Source organism: Myiozetetes cayanensis, unplaced genomic scaffold (assembly GCF_022539395.1).
Source record: "Myiozetetes cayanensis isolate MyiCay16 unplaced genomic scaffold, myiCay2020 scf4, whole genome shotgun sequence".
NCBI lineage: Eukaryota > Metazoa > Chordata > Aves > Passeriformes > Tyrannidae > Myiozetetes > Myiozetetes cayanensis.
Genome location: NW_026087631.1, coordinates 34,675,375 through 34,696,356, shown reverse-complemented (window position 1 = coordinate 34,696,356; position 20,982 = coordinate 34,675,375). Strand labels below are relative to the sequence as shown.

The window sequence follows — 20,982 nt, the reverse complement described above, 5'->3', positions numbered from 1 at the left end:
TCATGCATGTTTAATAATAAGGCAGGTGTAGGGAAGGTGTTGCATGAGAGTAAAGATAAATCTGGTGCAGCAGAAGGGTTTTTCTAAATCTAACCAGAGCTATAATCTGTTCCATATTTTACACAAAGATTACTTTTGTTTTCACTGCCTTCTAAGTGCATCTTGTGCATTATTTTTAATCCAGAAGCAGCATTTACCACTTGCAAAGAGGTTGGTGTGATATCTGGGCAGAATGATAAACACTGAAGTCCATCAACATGAGGAATCTTCACAGGATCCTTCAACTGCTTCCAATGAAGTTGGTGACAAAGTCCCAGAGATACCATGGGTACAGGATCACTTTTCTAAAAATATTATGGTAATACAAATAATCAGAAAGACTAATAATAGTGAAAGGGGAGAAGAGTAAACAATTGGGAAAACATGGCCAATGCAGATGAAATTCATGTTTTTCTGAAGGTTTTGTGGTAAGTTTTTGTTTTTTTCCACTGCAGTTGATAACCATCTCTGTGATGTTCTGTGCAGGAGTAATTTCTCGTTAGTGTTGATGCCAGTTTTAACCCGAGAACACCTTGTCTGAAGTTGGAATCTGGTCTGTGATGTCTGTCATGTTTTTACATGTTTAGCAGCAGAGTGCTAATGAAGGCATGATCTGGGAGGGGGTGCTGATTTTATATTTAGCTAAAAAATGTATAATGCATAGGTTTGGAACTGAAGGTGCTAAAAACTAGATTAATGAGGTCTGGATAAACAGCTAAACAGTTCCTATTGGATTAAGATATAATAAATACTCAATGTGTACTTTGCTTTTGTCTGAATTATTGTTGTGTTGTCCAATTATTAGAGAAATTTCTTAGCCTAGAAGGAACAATTGCTGATTTCCCCCCCCAATTTATAGTTATTATTTTTTTAATTACTTTAGATATGAGCACCAGTTTATTTATTGGTACAGTGGCTACCAGGCTTCTTGTTATGAGTCATGACAGAGTATTTAAGCTACCCCTGCAGACTAAATCTTAAATCTTTCCTTTTTGTGGCAGAATTTACAATATTAGGAAATTACTTAAATAATGTGCCAAATACCCATTTAGTGTTCTTTAGTGTATACAACAAGAAAACATAAACATCTGAAATGTATATTTAACAGTGGCTCTCTGAACTGTGGCCCCACTAATGATGTACATCTGAAATGCAGAGTAGAGGAAGCCAATAATATCTGCACAATCCTGTATCTGACAGTCCTTATGTAAGGTTAACCTTTTTCATTAAATGTGCCCCAGAATTAAAAGCGTTTGGGCTGCTGATGAGAAAGATTAAATCTGCCATCGAAGAGCTGAGTTTGATCAGACAAGGATGGGGAGCTCAGCTAACAAACAAGTTTAATATTGTGACGTTGGCACAAAAATGCTCCAGCAGTTTCTGATGCCCAGATAATGTTTCACATGTCTTTTATGTTTAATGTTTTAGCGGGAGATGGTTACTGTGAGTGTTAACACTGTTAAGTCTTGGTATCAGTATTTTTGGCTGTAACATCATCAGGTGTGCACAGATCTTTGAAAATATTCTAGAAATGTGCTTTTGTAAACTGGAATGATGTGAGCCTGGGAGCCTGCAGCCAGTGTTAGAGCAGCAGGTTATTCAGCTGTGCAGTTGTATTCCCTCTAAAGAAATTAACTGAGCAGGGAGTAATGACCACTGGCTGGCTTCTGGGAGCCAAGGGGGAAGAAGTGAAACCACAGCGGAGCCAGTGCCTGCTGTTTTTTAAAACAGGGTATGAGAGGAATTTGGAGAAAGAGAATGTTTGAGCAACCTTTTTCTTTTGTCTGAAGAAAAGTAGAAAAGGAAAAAAAGTGTAAATCAGTTACTTTAAATTTTTGTTTGTTTTTGTTTTCCTATTTTTTTTAAGGGAACAGTTGGATATTCTTGTCCTTTTTCTAGAAGGAAAAGTCCTCTTGATGTGTTAGGAAGTTTCTTCTTGCATGGAAAGAAGGACAGAAATAAGATAGTGACTCCTGAGGGACCCAGATTCCACCTCTGCAACAAGCCCATATTTTTCTTGTGCCAGCACCAGAAAAGCAAGTTCCTGATGTTGGATCCTGCAGCTAAAGTCTTTGGGTTACAGAAATCACAAGGATATAGTCAGTGAGCAGTTCAGAGAGGTTGGGGAGGACAAAACTGCTTCCAAAGTGACAGTGGAAATGCTCCTTCCAGCTGTGGGATGGAGCCCATGTATGTCACTAATCCCTCCCCTGGGCTCATCCTAAAGCTCTGGGGCAAAGGAGCTGCTGTAGTTCATTCCCAGGATGGTTCTAATTGACCCAACATCTTCATCCCTGTTCCATGTTTTGAGCCAACCTCTTCCAACAGCAATGAACACCCTCACCTCTGGCTGTCCTTGACATTCCCAAGGAAAACTGAAGTCCTGGGACACCAAATTGGGTATCTCTGGTTTTCTTCTGTGCAAACAGCATAGGGTGGCACTGCCCCAGAAGTTCCTCTGACAAAGGAAGATGCTTTCTTTATGTGACACTCCTAAAAAAAAAATTAATAATCCTGTTTTCCAAACAGGTTTAAATTCAGAACGGTAAATAAGGCCAGCAGCAACACATTAGAGACTGAGTAAAAAGCATAAAAAAATGCACAGCTACTCATTAGAAGAATTTCATCTAGTCTGTGCCCCAAAAAGGTGGGCAAGAACCATACAATTGAGTCACTGATTACCACACCAGAATTTGTAAGGTGGGCAAATTCTGTGTTCTGAGACTTTTGAGTATTGGCTTTGCAAGTGCAATAATATTTGGATGTATTCTGTTATTTACAGTGTGTATAAAATACCAGTAGTGTTGCTAATACCAATGTTGCTCTTCACAGGGCCGCTTTGCTAGAGAGAAGGTCACCTTAAGTTCTGGAAAATGCCCACTTTATGGAAACAAAGAAATAATAAACATAAAAGTACCCAAAGAAACAATCTTGTGTGTTTTAATCTCTCAGCAGTCGTTCTAAAATACTAAAGGACACTTCTCCTTAATGGGGGCAACACAACAAAAATCAGAGTGAAAGTTCCAGAGAAAAGTCCAACCAAAAATAAAAACAAAAAGAATTTTCAGCCTATTTTCAAAACAGTGCAATTCAGGATCTTAATTTTATGCATATATATATATATATACTTACACTTAAAAAAAAATCTCCTTAAAAACATATCTGGAAATGAGAAAGAATGTAAAATTTGAGGAAGATTAATTTTATTACACAGAAACTAAAAAGGTCAGAGGACCTTTTAAGTTTAAGAAGTGTTTATCTCAAAGACCAAATTCTTACCTTATCTGGAAAGTAGCTATTGCAACCTTTTAAAACAAGATCAGTATAAATACAAAGGCAGAAGTAATGCAAAGGTTACGAGGCTGTTTTTGCTTTGTATGATGGGTTTTGGGAGGACAGATGCAGTGGTTTTGTATTTGATTGAAAACTGCAGCTTGTTTTAATTTTTTAAGCATGTTTTAATTGAATTGAGACTGTTATACCTGACTCCTCATCAATAAAGTTTTAAATAATTAATTTCAGCTATAAGTGAAACTGATTGATACTAAAAGTGATTTTTCCACAGAGGAATAACTTTGTGTGACTAAAACACTTCAAATTCCAAACAAAGTTGTGACCCTGAAATGGGAAAACCACAATGCATGATAAAATATGCTTGTTAGCATCATAAATGTAAATGGTGAACAATGAAGGTATTCTCCAATGACAGTAAAACTCAGGGGAAATGAATATAAATAAAGCCCCAAACAAGCTCTGATTCGTAGAAACTTGTCCTGCACACCTTCCAGAAATATTGTATGTGCTGTGATCAAAAGGATCAACCACAGTTTCCAGATGATACCATCACTTCATGGCTGGCATTTCATGCCATAGCTCACGGATATAAACTTTGAAGAATATTAACAATATCCTGTCTAATGACCCTGTGTTTTCTCTACTCTCTGCCTCAACATGTCTGCTCAATGAGAGATTCCCTCCTTACTAACAAACTTCTCTCATTGAGAAGATATGTGACATTGTTGTTCGCACTGACAGAAGACATAACCTGGCACTGAAGTGTTGAGTAAATAAACCAGACCAAAAAAAAAAAAAAAAAGTGCGGAATGACTAGGAAAGAGGCTTTTCCTCTTACAGCCGAGGTTTTCTTGCTCATCCATTCCATCAGGCAATAGGTCAGAGTTGTAGTAAAGCACATGTAGGACAGAAAATTCCATTTGTGGTGTTCCTTTTGAGCATGGATTTCTCTGAATGAAATCTGTCTGAGCAAGAACACTTCCGTGTTTCCACTACTTTATAAAGCCCAGGGCATTATAAATGATGTCTACAACACCTGGTAAGCTTTGACCAGCTATAATTACAGATGTTGTAGACTCCTCTCTAAAAGACTACATACAAATAGAAGGGGACAAAGGGACCCACACTTGCAGGATGGATAGATGCTCCAGAGGTAGCCAAGTGCCAGCAGAGTCATGAAGTTTATGTTAAGTGCTGCACTGTAACCACATGCCCTGGAATGAATTACTGAACTTCTTAAATGGTCATGCTAATGTTTTTACTTATGAGTTCTTACCTGTAGAGGTATGGTCTCATAATTATGGTAATTACAAGGCTTATGAGTCTCATGACTCAAATCACCTTACTCCCTTAAGACATTCTCAAAATTGCTATCTGTCTGATTCCCACACACCGAAAAGGTAATTTCAGAGTAAGTTTCCACAATGAAAAAACAACCTGAATAGTCAGAGGAAAGAAACAGTCAGCTTTGTTATTCAACCCCCTACCTACACCTTTTTAAGCTTCTCAAACCCCTCCCTTGAGCAGGGACACCACAGCTACTGCAGGCAGGGTCTAGTAAGGAGCACATTGGTGTAGGCTGTTACTGAGCAAGAACTATGCTCTGAGGTTATTAACTGGTGCCCAAGTTTATATCAGACAAGAGATGGCGAGGAGGAAATATCGCCACTTTTGGTGTTTCTAGCATCATTGGCCACAGTACTGAGAGCTGCACCAAAGGCTGCACTGGCAATGTGATCACATTAAGGTTGTTGAATATTTCTTGGTTTTGATTTTTTCCTTTAAAATTGTAGAATTGTGAAATTCCTCACTGGTTTGGGTCAGAAAGGATGTTAAAGGTCATCACAGCTCATCTTGTTCCACTCCCTGCCATGGGCAGGGACACCTTCCAGTGTCCCAGGTTGCTCCAAGCTCTGTCCAACCTGGGCTTGGACACTTCCAGGGATAGGGCAGCCACAGCTTCTCTGGGCAACCTATGCCAGGGCTTCACTGCCCTTACAGCCAGGAATTTCTTCCCAGTATCCCATCTAATCCTGCCCTCTGGCAGTTTGAAGCCATTCCCTGTGTCCTGTCCTGTCACTGAGGCCCTTGTCCAAAGTCTCTCTCCACCCTTCTCTTAGGTCCTGATATTAAACTGGTCCCAGAATGAACCATTGAGGAACACCACTGGTTACTGGTTTCCACTTGGATGCTGAATGGCTTCCTGTAACTCTTTTGACACAGCCATCCTGTCATGTCCTTATCCATCTAACAGTCCCTCCTTCAAACTTGTATTTCTCCATTTCAGTGGCAAAGCCAGAGTCTACATACAGCTAAGTAGTTCGGCTATAAAGACAGAAATTATTTAGAATGCAAAAGAAATCTTCTATCCTACAGGGAATAGCTGTGTGCTTAATTTTGAAAGTTCAGAATTGCCTTATGGCTAAATATGTGCATGTGTGAAATCTGGAATTTGTGGAGATGGTGGCTGTTAGCCCCCAAATACATAAGAGAAAAACAGGAGAAAATGTAAAAGAGGAACATTTAGAAATGCATCCTCTTTCACAGTGTACCAAAGAGTTATAAAAAAATTAAATTATTGTCTTTTGAAAGAATATTGGGTAAATTTTGTATGTATATTAAATTATTAAGGATATATGAATTCTGCTTTAAGAGCCTAATTACTGCCTCATTGGAAGTAACACGGAGAAGCAGCCAATGAGGAGAGAGTATGCTATAAATAGAAACCCCAACAAGACGGCTGCTACTGGAATGCTCATGATACTGTGGAATCCAAACAAGGAGACAAAGTTCAAGAAATGAAATGTAGGGTATTACGACTTCCACACTCCTAATGTTGTATCTCATTTATGTCTGACTTTACATCACTCGCAAAACAGTTATGGTTGATTTGATTTGTGGAAATGTGAGATTTATAAATATCACCCCTTTAGCCTTTTCTGCATTGAGTTGTAGATACTCCATTTTGTGAAGTACTAAATGTTCTCTGAAAAGGAACATTGGTTACAGAAGTAAGGTTGGATCCTTAGGAGCCGCCAGGGGAATTGAGGGCAACATGGGTTAGTTTGGACATTTTATCTCTAATAAATCCAAATATGGTAAATCTTCCGGTGCTTTTCTAATATATAATTCTTAAAAAAAGTTTCTCAATTATAATAAACTCATATTGTCTCCAGTAAGCCTTTATCTGATCACATAACCAAAGCATTAGGGATCTAAATCTGGACTTACCTTGTTAACGTTGTATTCACTGATCTGGTGAATATAGTTACAGGATGGGGCCCTTAAATCACTATTTTACATCTTCCTATTTCCAATCATACTGCAACATCCGATATCTTGTTTCAGACACCGATATTGTGGCACCTAGGGACGTGGTTTAGTGGTGAACACAGTGGTGCTGGGTTAGTGGTTGGTCTCAATGATCCTAGAGGATTTTCCAACTTTAGAGATTACATGAAAAAAGAAATCGTGGTGGAAATGAACATTGCTTGCTGGAAGACCCTCCCTAATCTCAATATAATGTGCTTCTTTTTACTTACTTAATATCATGTCTCAAAAACCTTCAGTTCCAGTGGTCTGATTATCTCATCATCCTGCCTTCGCTTCCCTTTTCCTCTGAACAATACCATACATTTTCATAATAATTATACTTTGATTTTCTATGCACCCATTCTTTCACTTGAGAGTCTGAAAGGGCCTTAAGTGCTATTGAACTGATCTTCAAAACACCTATTCCATTATCCTCCTCATCCTCCTTCCGCAGGTAGGTGACAATAGCAGCAAGTAGCCAGTGACCTGCCAAAGGTAACAAAGAGAGTAGAGGCAGAGGTGGAAGCAGATGTGAGTTGGAACTGGGTAAGACTGCCCTCACATTAGCCCCCACTCATCCTCCGGTTGATAATACAGGATAGAGCAGCTGTTTCTCAGCTTCTGGATACTGGGAATGAACTGTCATCTGCCAAGGTGCCATCCACTGCTTTCAGCCCCCTCTGTGTGTAGACGTCCTCCTGAAAAAAGCAAGATAATTTACCAGACAGACAGCAGTTGTCAGTGTTGTTGAAAGCATATATGGATATGGTTTTTTGCATTAACAAAATACACCTATCCATAAAGCCATGCTGTTTGACTGTGAGCAGGTAAGGGGACAGGAAAAGTTACCAAGTGCTGGGATAAAGGGGATTAAGCAGAAAGTGACCTGGATTTGTGTAAGTCTTCGGGAGGGCAGACAAAAGAAACAGGGCTGGGAAAACATGCTCCAAATTGCTGCTGCTGGGTGAGTCTCTTTTGTATTGGTGCTCAGGGGCACATACCTCTATTGTTACACGCAGAATAACCACCTCTCCAGCCTCTACAAATCACATACAAATGTATACCTTGTACATAAGGGCCCACCGTTTAAATTTACATCTTATTTTTGGCTTTGTTTTTCGAAACTGACTGTTCCTGTAAAAATTTCCTGTAAAAAATCTGTCTCCTAAGTGTGATTTAGTTTGAGTCCTGGGTTTGTCATTCCTCAGGTGTTGCAGTCCCACCATTGCTCCGGATAATGCAGAGTAATTGCTGGATGAAATGAATTCTGACATACCTTCCCCAACTCCAGCAGTTACACCAGAGGTAAGTTTGGCCCCTGGATTCCATTGTTATGTTAAGGAGTTGTCAGTGCCCTGCACAGATTAGGGGACCTCACACTGATGAGCTGCTGAAACTAGAGTGTGTTATTTCACAGTGTTATTAAATAAATCATTCAAATTTCAGTGACAGATTGTTCCCATTCTCTTGTCTTCCTGACTGCCTTTGATTCTTGCTGTATTATTTACCTGGTAAAAACGCTGTACAATGACTGGAGCTGGGGACTGGAAGTGGTTTGGGTAACCCTACCCCTTTCCTGCCTGAAATGTTCCAGCGTGGTGTAATTGTCTTGTAGGTAAGTACTTCCGTGAAACAAGTGGAGGAACAGCCCCTTGTGCTAGGGTAAATTTGGTCAAGTGGGTCACTGTATTTGGGAGTTGTAGGCTAGCAGTAAGAAATTCCAAGGTGAGTATTAGGGGGGGAAAGAGTACTGAGACTGTAAAAACCCCTATAATTTAACAGCTGATATGAATTTTGAGGGTCTGTTAAATTTCTGGACTATATAATGCAAAAGAATGAAAAAGAGTCCTTGGTCTTGTCCAAATAAGGATGAATAAACGCATGAGTGTCATACATAAACTTATGTTACTTAGCAGAGAATTTGAGTCTAGTATAGAGATGACATTTTATCTCATGCTCACCTGCCCATTTTAAGCAGCAGGTCCTTCCTGTGCTTTACAGAAAACTCCTGTCATTAACAAATGGGAGAAAGAGGTGTATTAAAAACGTTAAGTTCGAGGTCATGATCTTATGTTGGCGAGGACAATAAAACACAGGGTTTTTGCATTAGGAACATTGGAGAGCAATCAAATGTTAAAAGTTCTTCAGGGAGGAGAGGCCTGAAGGAGAACTGAGTATCCTATGTTTTAGGTTGCTGTGTTTCTGCATCCATTTAGCTCACATTTTAAAAAGTGGTTTTGAAGTGGTCACAGAGAGAGCATTACCAGGCTATGCACCTGTACTTCAGAGATACTTAACATCAAATTTTTTCTAAGTAAACTTGTACATTTCTTACAGAAGCCCCTCTAATCTGCTGTTCATAAACTCACACTAGTGCTACAGGCATACTTTCTGATAGCACAAAGAATTTAATTTCAGTGTTGTAGGTCCAGGTCCATAGCCCAGTGGGTGTTTTTTAGGGTACACAAGCCCAGAGCCACACGGCAACCTCCCCTGGCCCCAGCAGCTCCCTCAGACACCCACCCCCCCCAATAACCCCTCCTATAGCCTCCACAGACTCCACAAATCCATGATAACAGCCCTATAGCCCTTGCAACCCTCCCAAAGCACCCTCCAATCAATAACCCCCCCTTTAACCACCCAAACCACTCCCGAGCCCCCTCAGATGCCCAAAGCCATGATAATTTCCTATTATCCCCTACAGCCCCCCCATAAACCCACCAATAAAACCCCATAATCCCCTGGACCCCCCTAATCTATAATAACACCCCAGAAGTCCCCCAGACTCCCCTGTACTCCCCAACCCCCCTAAAAATCCATGATAACTCCTATAGACCTCCTAGACCCCCTTAATCCCTCATAGCCCCTCTATAGCCCCCCACAGACCCTCCCAGATCTCCTTAAATCCATAAACCCCCAAAGTCCCCTATAGCCTCCTCCACACTCCTGCAAACCCCTCCCAAATCAGTGACCCCAGAGACCTCCCAGAACCCCCTGTGCACTCCATCTCCCCTCAGACACCCCCAAAACTCCTTTGGAGCCCCCACCAGACCCCCCACAGCCCCTCAATCTTTAAGAACACCCCAGAACCCCCGCAAAACTCCTCTGCACCTCTCAGACCCTCTCAGACCCCCCCAAACTCATAACCCTCCTATAGCCCCCACCAAGCCCCCCATAACACCCTCCACACCCACCCAGACCCATGAAACCCCCCTTTCAATTCCCACAGACACATCTAACACACCCCCAGACCCCCCTAAATCCATGATAACCCCTCTCACAGCTTTCACCCAGCTGACACCAGGAGTTATTTTCACAGCTCTGGGGTATCTTCAGCATGCCAAAAGCAGGCTGTAGTTGTGCTGCTCCACTGCCAGGTATGGAACTGGTATTGCCTCCTGGGACCTAAGCAGTTAGAGAAGGATCTCATGGTCTTCAATAAGGGTAATTAGTTGTTACGGAAATGAGAGGGAGCGATTACACTCCAAGTGTAACACCTGTACTGGGAAGGTCTCACTCTGAACTTAAGCACCAAGGCTCACTACTTTGGTGTCACAGCCAAGGGGAAAACAGGGTTTTACAAAGGAAAATGAAACCAAATTTTATCTCCTGGAAAGACACCTATGATCATCCCCAGAAATCCTGAGATCAAACACACAGATCCCATCCATCCCTAGTGTGCAGGATGCTGTGTGCACACAGTGCTGTGGCAGCAATAACATGTGTTAAGTCAAACTTGCTGGGACACAGCCTGCACTACATATACTATAAATAAATACTATTAAAAAAACTATACATTAATACTTTTTAACAGGCACGCTTCTCGTGGTGGTGTTGGCTGTGTGTCAAGTGTTCAGAGGGGGATCCAATGCAGGAAAAGTGTTTGGTATGGATAGGAGAACAGCCCTGAAGGGATTATTTCAATTGGTGTGTGTTAGAGCAACCACAAGGGGAAGTTTGTCAATTCTTTAGCAGCTTCATGTTGGTCAGAAATTTACTCCAAATTTACAGGATCTGAGTAGGTGTCAGACTTGTGTTACAACTTCTACCAGATTAATTAAAGAAAGTGTTTGTTTAGTGTTTTATGCGTTTTGTGGAATTTACATTCTTGTTGCTATTCATTTGTTCAAAAGTATTTGCCTTGTAATGAGGAATTCACTTATAATTTTGGCAGTAATAATCAGTAACATTAAGTGTTGTCCGCTAGGGCTTATGTTACTTCTTGCTTGGCTTCTGGATGGTTTCTGTGGTTGAATTACTTCATTTTACAACATTGCCAACATCAATCTGTCATTTTCATCAAAAAATTCCCTCTCACTCTTCAATTGGATCAGTCTCCTCAAGTAGCAGAATTCTGCAGACCTGTACCAGATGAGTAATTTACCCTGGATCTTTGCATCAGGCTTTATTTATATCATTTGATTAAAATTAATTCTAGATCTGATCTACCTACAAAAATATTTCACACACTGTACTTCAGATTGGTTTCTGACTTGTCTGATTGTAGCAAACTGGACAGGTAGTGTAGGTTTGCTGGTTTAATAAGGGTTTACTCGTTTAATAAAACGAAAGTAACTCATTTATTACAATTATATGTATTTACTATAGAGTCTGTTTCAAGTTGAGTTTGATATGTTTTGGGCTAATAGGAGACAAGAAAATTAAGGAAAACAAGAAAGGAATATGAATTAATGGTAACAGAGAATGCAAAACACAAGAAAAAATGACCCAGATCCTGAAAGAATTAATAAACTTTTTTAATAAAAGAAATAAGTAGGGAAAACTGCTAAAAACAGAAGGTGGCAACAACTGCTGCATAGTGGCAGTACTTCCTTCAGTGTTGGCTGGAAGCGTTTGCTGCTGGAGTGGAAAACCCTCATGAAAAATAAATGCTGTTTGTGTACCTCTCAGTTTATTTCCTTTTGAACTTTCTCTCAGCACCGTCACAGGGCCCAAGAGCACAAACGGTTGAAGTCACAGACCATGTGTCAACAAAATTCACCTCCATTCACTGGCTGAGCAGTCACCACAGCCTCCTTTTCTGCCAGCAAAAGGAAAAATAACACTCCCTGTGTACTTCATAGGATGTGGCGGTACTACAGCGATTACAGTAAAATAGGGTTTGTTAGCAACTTGGAAAGAGAACTCTCCACTCACCAAGTTCTGTCAGGGGTTAGAATTTCAACTCCCTGAACAAACAAAACAGGAGAATGCACAGTATCTTACGTTTAACTCTTATTACATATTAGTATAGCAAATGAAGGAGCTCAGTGTTACAGCACAAGTGAATGGGTTTGAACATGCTGTCCAACAGCCTCACAAGGCGTTTTCATCAGCATTTTGCTTTGGTTACCCCATTATTTCTGATTTGGCCCACCTGGCAATATTATTTTATCATAAAACTTTGCAACCCAAGTCTGTCAGGAACATTATTGTAGATTATTGTATCTTTTTGTCTAGCAACAGCGCTCAGCATAAGAAATTAAGAGTAATCAAAGAAAAAAATGTAAGAAACAGCATTAGGATTACTGTGAATGGCTCAGGAGAGGAGCCACACTGAGGGGGATTTGTGGAATTGGATGTACAGAGCTGTAATGTCACCATTTTCCTTTGGAGAGTAGAGTGCTGCTTGAACTGCCTGGCTGATCAATGGGCTTGGAATGAAGCTGTGTTTCCTGGGACAAAAGAGCAGGATGAAGAGATGAAAAAGACCTTTCAGAGATCATTCAGTCTGGCATTCAGTCTGGCTGATAAAGGATTATTCTCCATGATCTTTATTTAGTCTAGTTCTAAAATTCCAAATCAACAAAGTTCCTGTATGTAGTTTAATTTCAAAAATTATAATTTTTCTAACATAATTTTTGACAAAATTTTGATACTTGTATCAATGATTTTGGTAATTTATCACCATCAATCAATAACAATGTATAAAAAATACACATTCTAAATGCGTAATAATATGTTTAGAAGAAAATAAAATGGTCTGATAACCTTTTATTCATTTAAGTACATAAACATCTAATAGTGACAAGAGGACCAGGACTGTTCATGCTCCTGTATGGCAGAGATGTATTCCAGAAATGGAAACTGGATGCATTTATTCAGGTAAAAGGAGGAAGAGAAAGGGGAGAAACCCCCATTTTGGAACTTCTTATCCAGTAATTTTAGTACCGCAGCAAATGCATTTCCCTTGATAAAGAGGCACTCACTGCAACCAACTGCAGTGCCCTGACAATGGGACGGGAGATGACCAAGCTAATACCAGGTGCTGCAAGAACATACCGTGAATCCCATCAGCCTGGTTTTTTTCAGCCATGGCAACTCCTTTGCCAACTCAGATGCAACACCAGGGCCCCATCAGCCACTTTTTATATGAACCGTGTCTCAAACCCAGCAATTCTTCCCTAAGAAAATCCACAGAGACAGTAACAAAGCTAAAATTAGAAATCAGGAGCTATAGCTTCCAAGGCAATGCACAATACGTGACGTTTTTTCAATACCACAGGCATTTTCTGCTAGCAAAAAAATGGCTTAGAGACTACACTCCACAGTGAAGAAATTCTCCCTCAAAGCTCAGGGCTGGGTGACAACACGATGTTTTACTCACAAATTTCAAAACACCAACATTTAAAAGAAACAGTGAAGAACGAGACAAATAATTAATTCTGATGATTAAAAAATAGCTATAGCATCACACCCTGTAGTTATAATGCCATCACCCAATCTATGCAGCTGCTTTTAAGATGATATGTGCAGTCAAAAACTAACTATGTGGGCATATCATGCAATTAATAATTCTCCAGAATAACGTAACGAAGCAAAACTCTGCTTATTTATACCTAATGTTAAAAACTGCAAACTTAGATGGAACATTTAATTGATTGTGAGCAGTGAAAAACATTTTTAAATATGAATTAAGGTACATATTTGAAAAACTTGTATGCTAACAGGAATTTTAAGAACAAAGAGAAATGGTTTATTTCGGGAATATGCCAGGAAAAAACCCACCAAACCTTGGGCCCTCATGAGGTCTCCAACCCAGTAAATCACAAGGAAATTAGGAAGGGCACGGTTGGAGAATGTCACATCACAACCCACCACTTGCATATGGAGGCTCTCCCTGAGCAGTGTGGTCTCCACGATGATGGGACAGCTTTGGTATACTGTTAACACAACAGTCACGAAACCATTTAAAAGGGCAGTTTAGAGCTAAATAGGTCAAACAAACACTTTACATCTATCCCAACATAGTGCACCCTGCACCCACTGCAGTTTGGAAAGCTTAGTCATGCCAGACAAGACCATAGCAATGAAAAATGTATTGTTTTAATAGACTCATAGATTTAAAAACAATTCTCCCAGCTTTGGGTAGCAAACCAACTTTGGCACACCTACCAAACTCTCAGATCTACAGGCAGTTATAGACACAATGATCTGGGTAGTGGAAGGAACACTGAAATACATATTGGGCACCTTCTGGAAATGGCTGAGGGAGGAGCATGAGATGAGACAGTGCTCAAATGACCCCCTGGCCATTTTATCTCCCCACTTCCCCCTCCTCAAAAGTAAGATTTATATATTTATCCTATATGGAGAGGAAGGTAACTAAGCCTGTGAAAGTGATCAATGTTTAGATTAACCCTGGCATTGCTGAGCTCTTGGAGGAAGAACAGCCTGGGCTGGGCTGAGCTAGGCTCACATTTTTTGGGGGACAGGAGGAGGCTGACAGCACAGCTAGGCGACAGGGAGGGCTTTGTCCAGGGGCTGCCCCTCTCAATGCCTTACACTGGGAGCAATTGGGCCGGAGCAGGCAGGTCTCTCACTCCCCTCATGACCTTCATCCTCCTCAGCCCCTGCCATCCCCTCATCCCTGCATCCCCCCTCATCCCTTCAGACTCCTAATCCCCTGTAACTCCCTCATTCCCACAGACCCCTCATAATCCCCCGTATCCTGCTTATCCCCCTCATCCCGGCTTCCCCCTCGTACTGCCTCCCCCTCCACCCCCTGCAGCCCCTCACAGTCCCTGAGCCGCTCATCCCCTTGATTCCCCACATCCCCCTCAGGTCCTTCATCCCCCTCATTTCTGCATCCCCTTCAGTACCCTCATCCCCCCCCACGACCTTCACACCCTGCCACCCCTCCTCATCCCTCTCACTCCCCAACCCCGTCATCCCTTTACTCCCATAATCCCTCGTAGCTCCCTCAGTCCCACAGCCCCCTCATTCCCGCATCCCCCTTATGCCCTGCAATCCCCTCATCCCTCGCCGTCCCCTCAAGTCCCGCAGCCCCTCATATCCCCCACCCCTTCATACCCCTCATCCCTCTCAACACCCGCCGCCCTCGTATCCCCCTCAGCCCCTTATCCTTCTCTGCCTCCCTTATCCCACTCAAACCACCAGCCCCTCCCTCGCCCAGACCGCCGCATCGCTCCCGCTCCCTCATTCCCCTCATCCCCCCCACTCCCGATTTCCCGTCCCCCACATGCCTGCTCTGCGCACGCGCAGCCTCCTCCCCTCCCCCCTCGCCCGCCGCGGGACCGCGCATGCGCGCAGGCGGGGCCGGGGCCGGCGGGAGAGGGAGGGGAAGGAGGAGGAGGAGGAGGGGCAGGAGCAGGAGCAGGGGGAGCGGAGGGTTTGTGGAGGCGGCAAGGCGTGGGTCGTCCCTCCCCCTCCAGCCACCTCCTGCTGCCTCTCCCGCTCTGCCCCCTCTCCTTCCCGTGCCCCCCCGTGCCCCCCCGTCCGCGGGGCCGCGAAGGCCGAGGAGAAGGAGGAAGATCCTGTCCGGTGCTGGCCTGGCCTCCAGCGGCTGGCGAGGCCCGTGACCGAGCGGCACGGACACGCTCCGGTCTGCCCGTGGCTCTTTCACGGAATCCCAGGATATTTGGGATTGGAAGGAAACTCTGGAGATCGTCAAGTCCAACCGCAGGCCAGTCAGGGTCATCTGGAGCAGGTGACACAGGGACGTGTCCAGGTGGGTCTGGGATGTTTCCAGACAAGGAGATTCCACACCCTCCCTGGGCAGCTGTTCCAGGCGCTGCCACCTCCATGGAAAGAAGTTCCGCCTCAGGTTGAGGGGGAACTTGATGTGTTTGAGTTTATGGCCTTTGCTCCTTGTTCTGTCACTGGGCAGCACTGAACAGAGTCTGGGGCCATCCTCTGACATTCCTTGGGGATATTTGTGTGGATTGATGGGATGCCCTCTCAGTCTTCTCCTCTCCAGACTAACCAGGCCCAGCCCCTGCAGTGTCTGTTCATCAGAGAGATGCTCCAGACTCCTCATCATCTCTATGGCCTCTGCTGGACCTTCTCCAGTATCTCCTGGTCTTTGCTGAACTGTTCCTTTGGGATGGTCTGAGAAAGGGTGGCGTACTGTGCTGCAGAAGTGTGTTACACAGGTATGCTGGTGTTTAGGAGGGACAGTGGGATCCTGGGGTGCATCAGGAAGAGCATGGCCAGCAGATCAGGAAGGGGATCCTTCCCATCTGCTCGGCCACAGTGGGACCACATCTGGGAACAGTGTGTCTAGTTCCTCAGGACAAGAAAGACCAGGAGCTGCTGGAGAGCATCCAGCAGAGGCCACAGAGATGGTGAGTGGTCTGGAGCATCTGTGAATGCCCTGTTCCTGGAAGTGTTCAAGGCCAGGTTGGACAGGGCTTGGAGCAGTCTGGGGTAGTGGAAGGTGTCCCTGTCCATGGCAGTGTGTGGGACTGGATGAGCTTTAAAATCCCTCCCAACCCAAACCATTCTGTCATTCCATGATTTGTATGTGGTGCTGCAGTGCTGCCTGATGTCTGTAAACACCATAAACCAGCTCTATTTATGACACATCCTCATTGAAATGGGGAATGAGGAAAGTAAAAATGACCACATTCTCTGAGAAAGTTTTTAAGATGTTGTGAGGGATCCATTTGAGGGGTAGGGAAACTTTTGAAGCCACATTTTTGGAACAGTGGGAGCTGTACTGGTGGCGTGACCTGGAACTGCTTCAACTGGACTCTGATGGCCATCCTGTAGTCTGGACTTGTTAAGTTGTTGTTTCCCTAAGGAGAAGGTGGTAGGCCTATGGAAGTAGCCCAGAGGTAGATTCAGGTTCCTGATTGTCTCTTGAACTGCACTGCTAAGGAAATACAAGTTAAAATTGCAGCTCTGGGCTCCCCAGTGCAGGAAAAACACCACCATACTGGACCCCAAAGCTGATTAAGGGTGTGTGACATACAAGGCAAGGTTGGGAGAGGTGAAACTCGTCAACTGGGAGGAGAGAGAGATCAGTGAGGTCATATTAGTGAATACATGATGGGAGGGAATAAAGATGATGGGGGCAGACTTATTTTTCAGTACCACGGAGCAGCAGCACAAGAGGCGATGAGCACAAACTGACAGATAAATGTTTTCAGTCAAATGGAAGAAAAAAGATTTACTGCTATGGTAATTAAGCACTGGAACAGGTTCCCTAGAGATGTTTTGGCATCTCCATTCTTGGAGATAATCAAAAGTCAAACAGAAACAATCCCAAGCAAACTGCTGTAGTTGACACTGCTGTGAGCAGGGGGAATGGACTAGACAACCTCCAAAGGTCTCTTTCACCCTCAGCTGTTCTGCATAGCCATGATTCCTTCATGTGCTTGAAGAAATGTCTTTGTTTTACTTAAAGCAATACATTTTCTTTGCCCGCGCGTTGTTGTTTTACTGTTCTGTTGCTATAAATTGAAAATTTTTAGTGTTTTTTTTTTTTGTCTGCCAGTGCTAACATTCAGTTTGCTCTGCAGATACCCTGTAGCATGGGAGGTGAAGAAGACTTCTTTTTGGAGGAAAAAAGATTCAAGCAGCACTGTGAAGAATTTGTTAAGCATTCACAGCAGATAGGAGATGGCTGGGAGTGGAGAACTAGCAAGGTAAAACAATCATGGAATTAATTTTTAGGTACCCTTGATGGCCTTTTTGAGCTGTTGACAACCAGCACAAGCTGGAACATCCTTTAGGAACATGTGAAATAAATGGCATTTTTTGGACAGCTGGTCCGAGACCAAAATAGTGCATAGGTGGTTGACACAAGAGTTTAGGCCAGTGCATGTACTGAATAGGGTTGTAGGTCTCTGAGTCCTGTCTAGGATACAAGAATCTCATTTTCAACTGTGGGCAGAACTAGACAAGGAATGTGGTATCACTGTGAAATTCAAATGTTCCTACTCTGGGGAACTCCCTGTGGTTTTATATCCAAGGTTCACTTCAACCCTTTAACCTCAATTAGCACATAGTCTTTGTTCTAGATCTGTGGCTTAATATTTTTTGTAAAAATTGCTGTCAGTTGCATACAGCAACCAGAAGAATCTGTCAGTGTCAGTGTTCAATTCTCATTATTTGCTGCTTCCCCGTAATTTTCAAACCTCTCCAATAATAATTACATATTGTTTCTAGGTCATTAATAAAAATTTTAAATAGCAGAGGGCTAAGAGTAGTCCCACAGGATCCCATTAGAATCACTTCTCTTATGATGATTTCCCCATTTTTAAAGTTACATTTGAGATCTGTGAATTAATAATTTTTTTATCCTTTAGTATGTTTCAGGTCAGTGTGGGATTATTTTATTTTTTTTAATTTCCACTCATGCAGTCAACAGATATCTTTCGGAATTCTGAGCATGTAGTTTTCCAACTTGTATGTTTATCAATCAAACATGTATTTTTAAGTTACCCTGACAAATTCTGTTTTCTTTAAAAAATTACATTTACTGCATGTTTCTCTTTATTTACTGAATTCCGTATGACTTCTGTTATTTTTGCTTGGGATGAGGTCAAACTAATGTGAATAGTTACACAACTAGGTGAATAGTTACACGAATTAGCCAGTATGTAATATGTATTATAGTGTATAAAGGTGTACTGATACAGTATATAAAGATGTATTGATACATGCTGGCTGTCTCCAGCATCTAGGTTTGTCTGTGTATTCTATTGCGGAAAAATTACTGCTCTACCTTTTTTTTTTTTTTTTTTTAAAGTTTAATGGCTTTAGTGGTTTCCCATGATTTCATGCATTTTGGGGAGAAAAATCATGCTTTTTCCAATGTGTGGCATCATTTCTACATAAGTAATTGTACATTAACAGTTGTAACCCTTGCATCACAGATAATCAGAATTTCAGTAGGAAGCAGGATTTTGGACTTCGTTCTGTTTAGGAGTTTTTAAGAGAGTGCAAATATTAGCCAAGTGTTACAATGCACCTTTTCTTACAGAAAACCATTTGAAACTTTAGATTTCAGTCTAGGGCTATATTTGTGAGGATTTATTCAACAAAGAAAGATGCTCTGAGACTCTGTTGGGAGTTTAATACGTGGGTCAGAGTCTAAAGTTTCTGTGAAATAAGAAGCTTTGCTGGAAATAGCAGAATAAGATAGATTTTTGTTCTTATATGAAAAAATACTAAGAGGATTTTTTTTTTTTTTAAATGGGCCAAGTTGGTGACTCTGTGATTTCAGTGTGTGATAAAAACCTAGCTATGGAGACCATCCATCTATAGTATGTAGCCTGGGAAGAAAGCTTTTCCTCAATAAGATATCTCATTGTCTTTTTGCCCCCCCCCCTTTTTTTTTACCAATGTATGTATTGTGGGTAGTTTGGGACACTCTTAATTTTGCTGATGTAATGCACTTGGATCCCATTCCTCATTCCATGCTCTGTGAATAGACCCATTGATAACAGTAAGACCACACAAGTAAACTAGGCTCATAGAACTGTGTTCCTGTGTTACCGTGTTTTATGTGGAGATTAAATTTAGGTGATGAAATACTCATTGTTTGTGTGGAGCTGGCTCTTGTGGCATAAGCTCACATGGCCCAAGCAGAACCCTGTATTTATAGCTGTAAGTGAAATGTTCTAAATTATGTTATTTTTATAATCTGGGGTATTTTGGTTTGGTTTGATTTGTTTTTTTTTCCACATGAAGAAAGCTGTAAAAACACCAAGAGCACCTCTACTGCAGGAGCTGATGGAGCTAAACTTGGGTGCTGTTGTTAGGGGTGGATGGTTAAATCTTGGCTGTGAAGGCTGAGATTTAAAAGCAAACAAGGCTCTGTTTGCTTTCTGCTTTCTGTTTGTTTCATATTTAGGCACATTAATCTAGGTAATCATACCAAAAGCTGTATTAATTCCCTTCTGCCTGTAGTACTCAGAGATGGAGTAGAACTGGACTCTCTTTCCACATTAGTGGGATCAAAGTCCTTCTTAAAGCATTGATTTATTTATGGGAGCAGAAGTGTACAAAGTACAGGAGGGATGCTTCTCTCCTGCCTACTCCTCTCTGTCCTGTGACATATAGCTATAAAACACATAGACTCCCAGCTCCATGTCTCCAGCTATCCATACAGCTTTTTTTAATGGATGTGGAGTTTGACTCCATTCTGTTGATGGGAAGAACCAGTTCAGGGAGGGGAAGACTCCATCCAACCTTTCTCTGGCAAAGCTCATTGTGCCTTGGGGCATTTCACCTCTGTGGGTGGCTGAAGCACTTTTTTCTGCTCTTAGTGGGATAAATACCTGTGCAGGTATCTTTAGTCACAGGGAGCTCCACAAGCAGACACTTGAGAGGGTGTTGAGAATGAGAGAAGGGGATTTTGTGTCACCAAGATAGGCTCAGTTTTTCTATCACTGTTGTTCTCTGCATGCTGGCTTCCTCCCTGCACAGGCTGCAGTTGGCTCTGCAGCCAGAACATCCAGAAAGTTTAGTGTATTCATGTTCTTGATAAGATTTATTGGGAAAATAAGGCATGCAATAGGAGAAGTTGTGAGCAATGTAATATATGTGTGTGTGTGTGTATATATATATATATATGTTAAAAAAAATACTGCCTGTAATGTTATTCATGCTTAAAAATTCGTGGAAAAAATATATGTAGAGAGCATTATATTTTTTAATGTTTGAAACTTCATCAGAGCAAAGTAAACAAGTAGCCCACAGCAGGTTTTGGAGGTACATACAGTGTCATTGAAAAGAGAGAACCAGTGTGTTGATATAAAACCTGTGTTGGTTTAAAGGTCAGAATACATGGAATAAACTGTGTCAGCAACAACAAATTGACCAAAGAGCTGAATTATATTTAAATTTGGAGTCTTGTCTAGTCTTAGTTCTACATTAATTAATTTTGTAGCAAGACTTTTTCATCAGATGTTGTGCATATGCTGTCTGTGTTTGTCTAAAATAAAATGTAATGAAACAGCTAATAAACCCACAGTTTATTTGTTTCCTTTGAGAAGTTCTTAACGTGCAACTACTGTTCTTTATGTTCTCTATATGCTTTTTCCCTTTCAGAGAGTACCTTTTTGAAGGGCTCTGTTACTAAAC

General features: G+C 41.9%; 1 protein-coding gene and 1 long non-coding RNA gene across 2 annotated transcripts in view; one reads left to right on the top strand and one right to left on the bottom strand.

The window, feature by feature from the left end:
• Positions 1-11,483: 11,483 nt before the first annotated feature.
• Positions 11,484-14,489, bottom strand: LOC126647150 (uncharacterized). Its single transcript, XR_007630513.1, has 3 exons — positions 13,744-14,489; positions 12,928-13,049; positions 11,484-12,320 (listed from the first exon to the last, which is right to left on the bottom strand). It is a non-coding gene; the product is annotated as an uncharacterized LOC126647150 (long non-coding RNA).
• A 773-nt stretch (positions 14,490-15,262) lies between these two features.
• The window catches only part of ATG10 (autophagy related 10), a 59,715-nt gene continuing 53,995 nt past the window's right edge, over positions 15,263-20,982 (top strand). The window contains exons 1-2 of the mRNA XM_050329229.1: positions 15,263-15,616; positions 17,412-17,537. Of these exons, the coding sequence (XP_050185186.1) occupies positions 17,424-17,537 (114 nt within the window). The 5' untranslated portion in view covers positions 15,263-15,616; positions 17,412-17,423. The remainder of the gene's footprint in view (positions 15,617-17,411; positions 17,538-20,982) is intronic.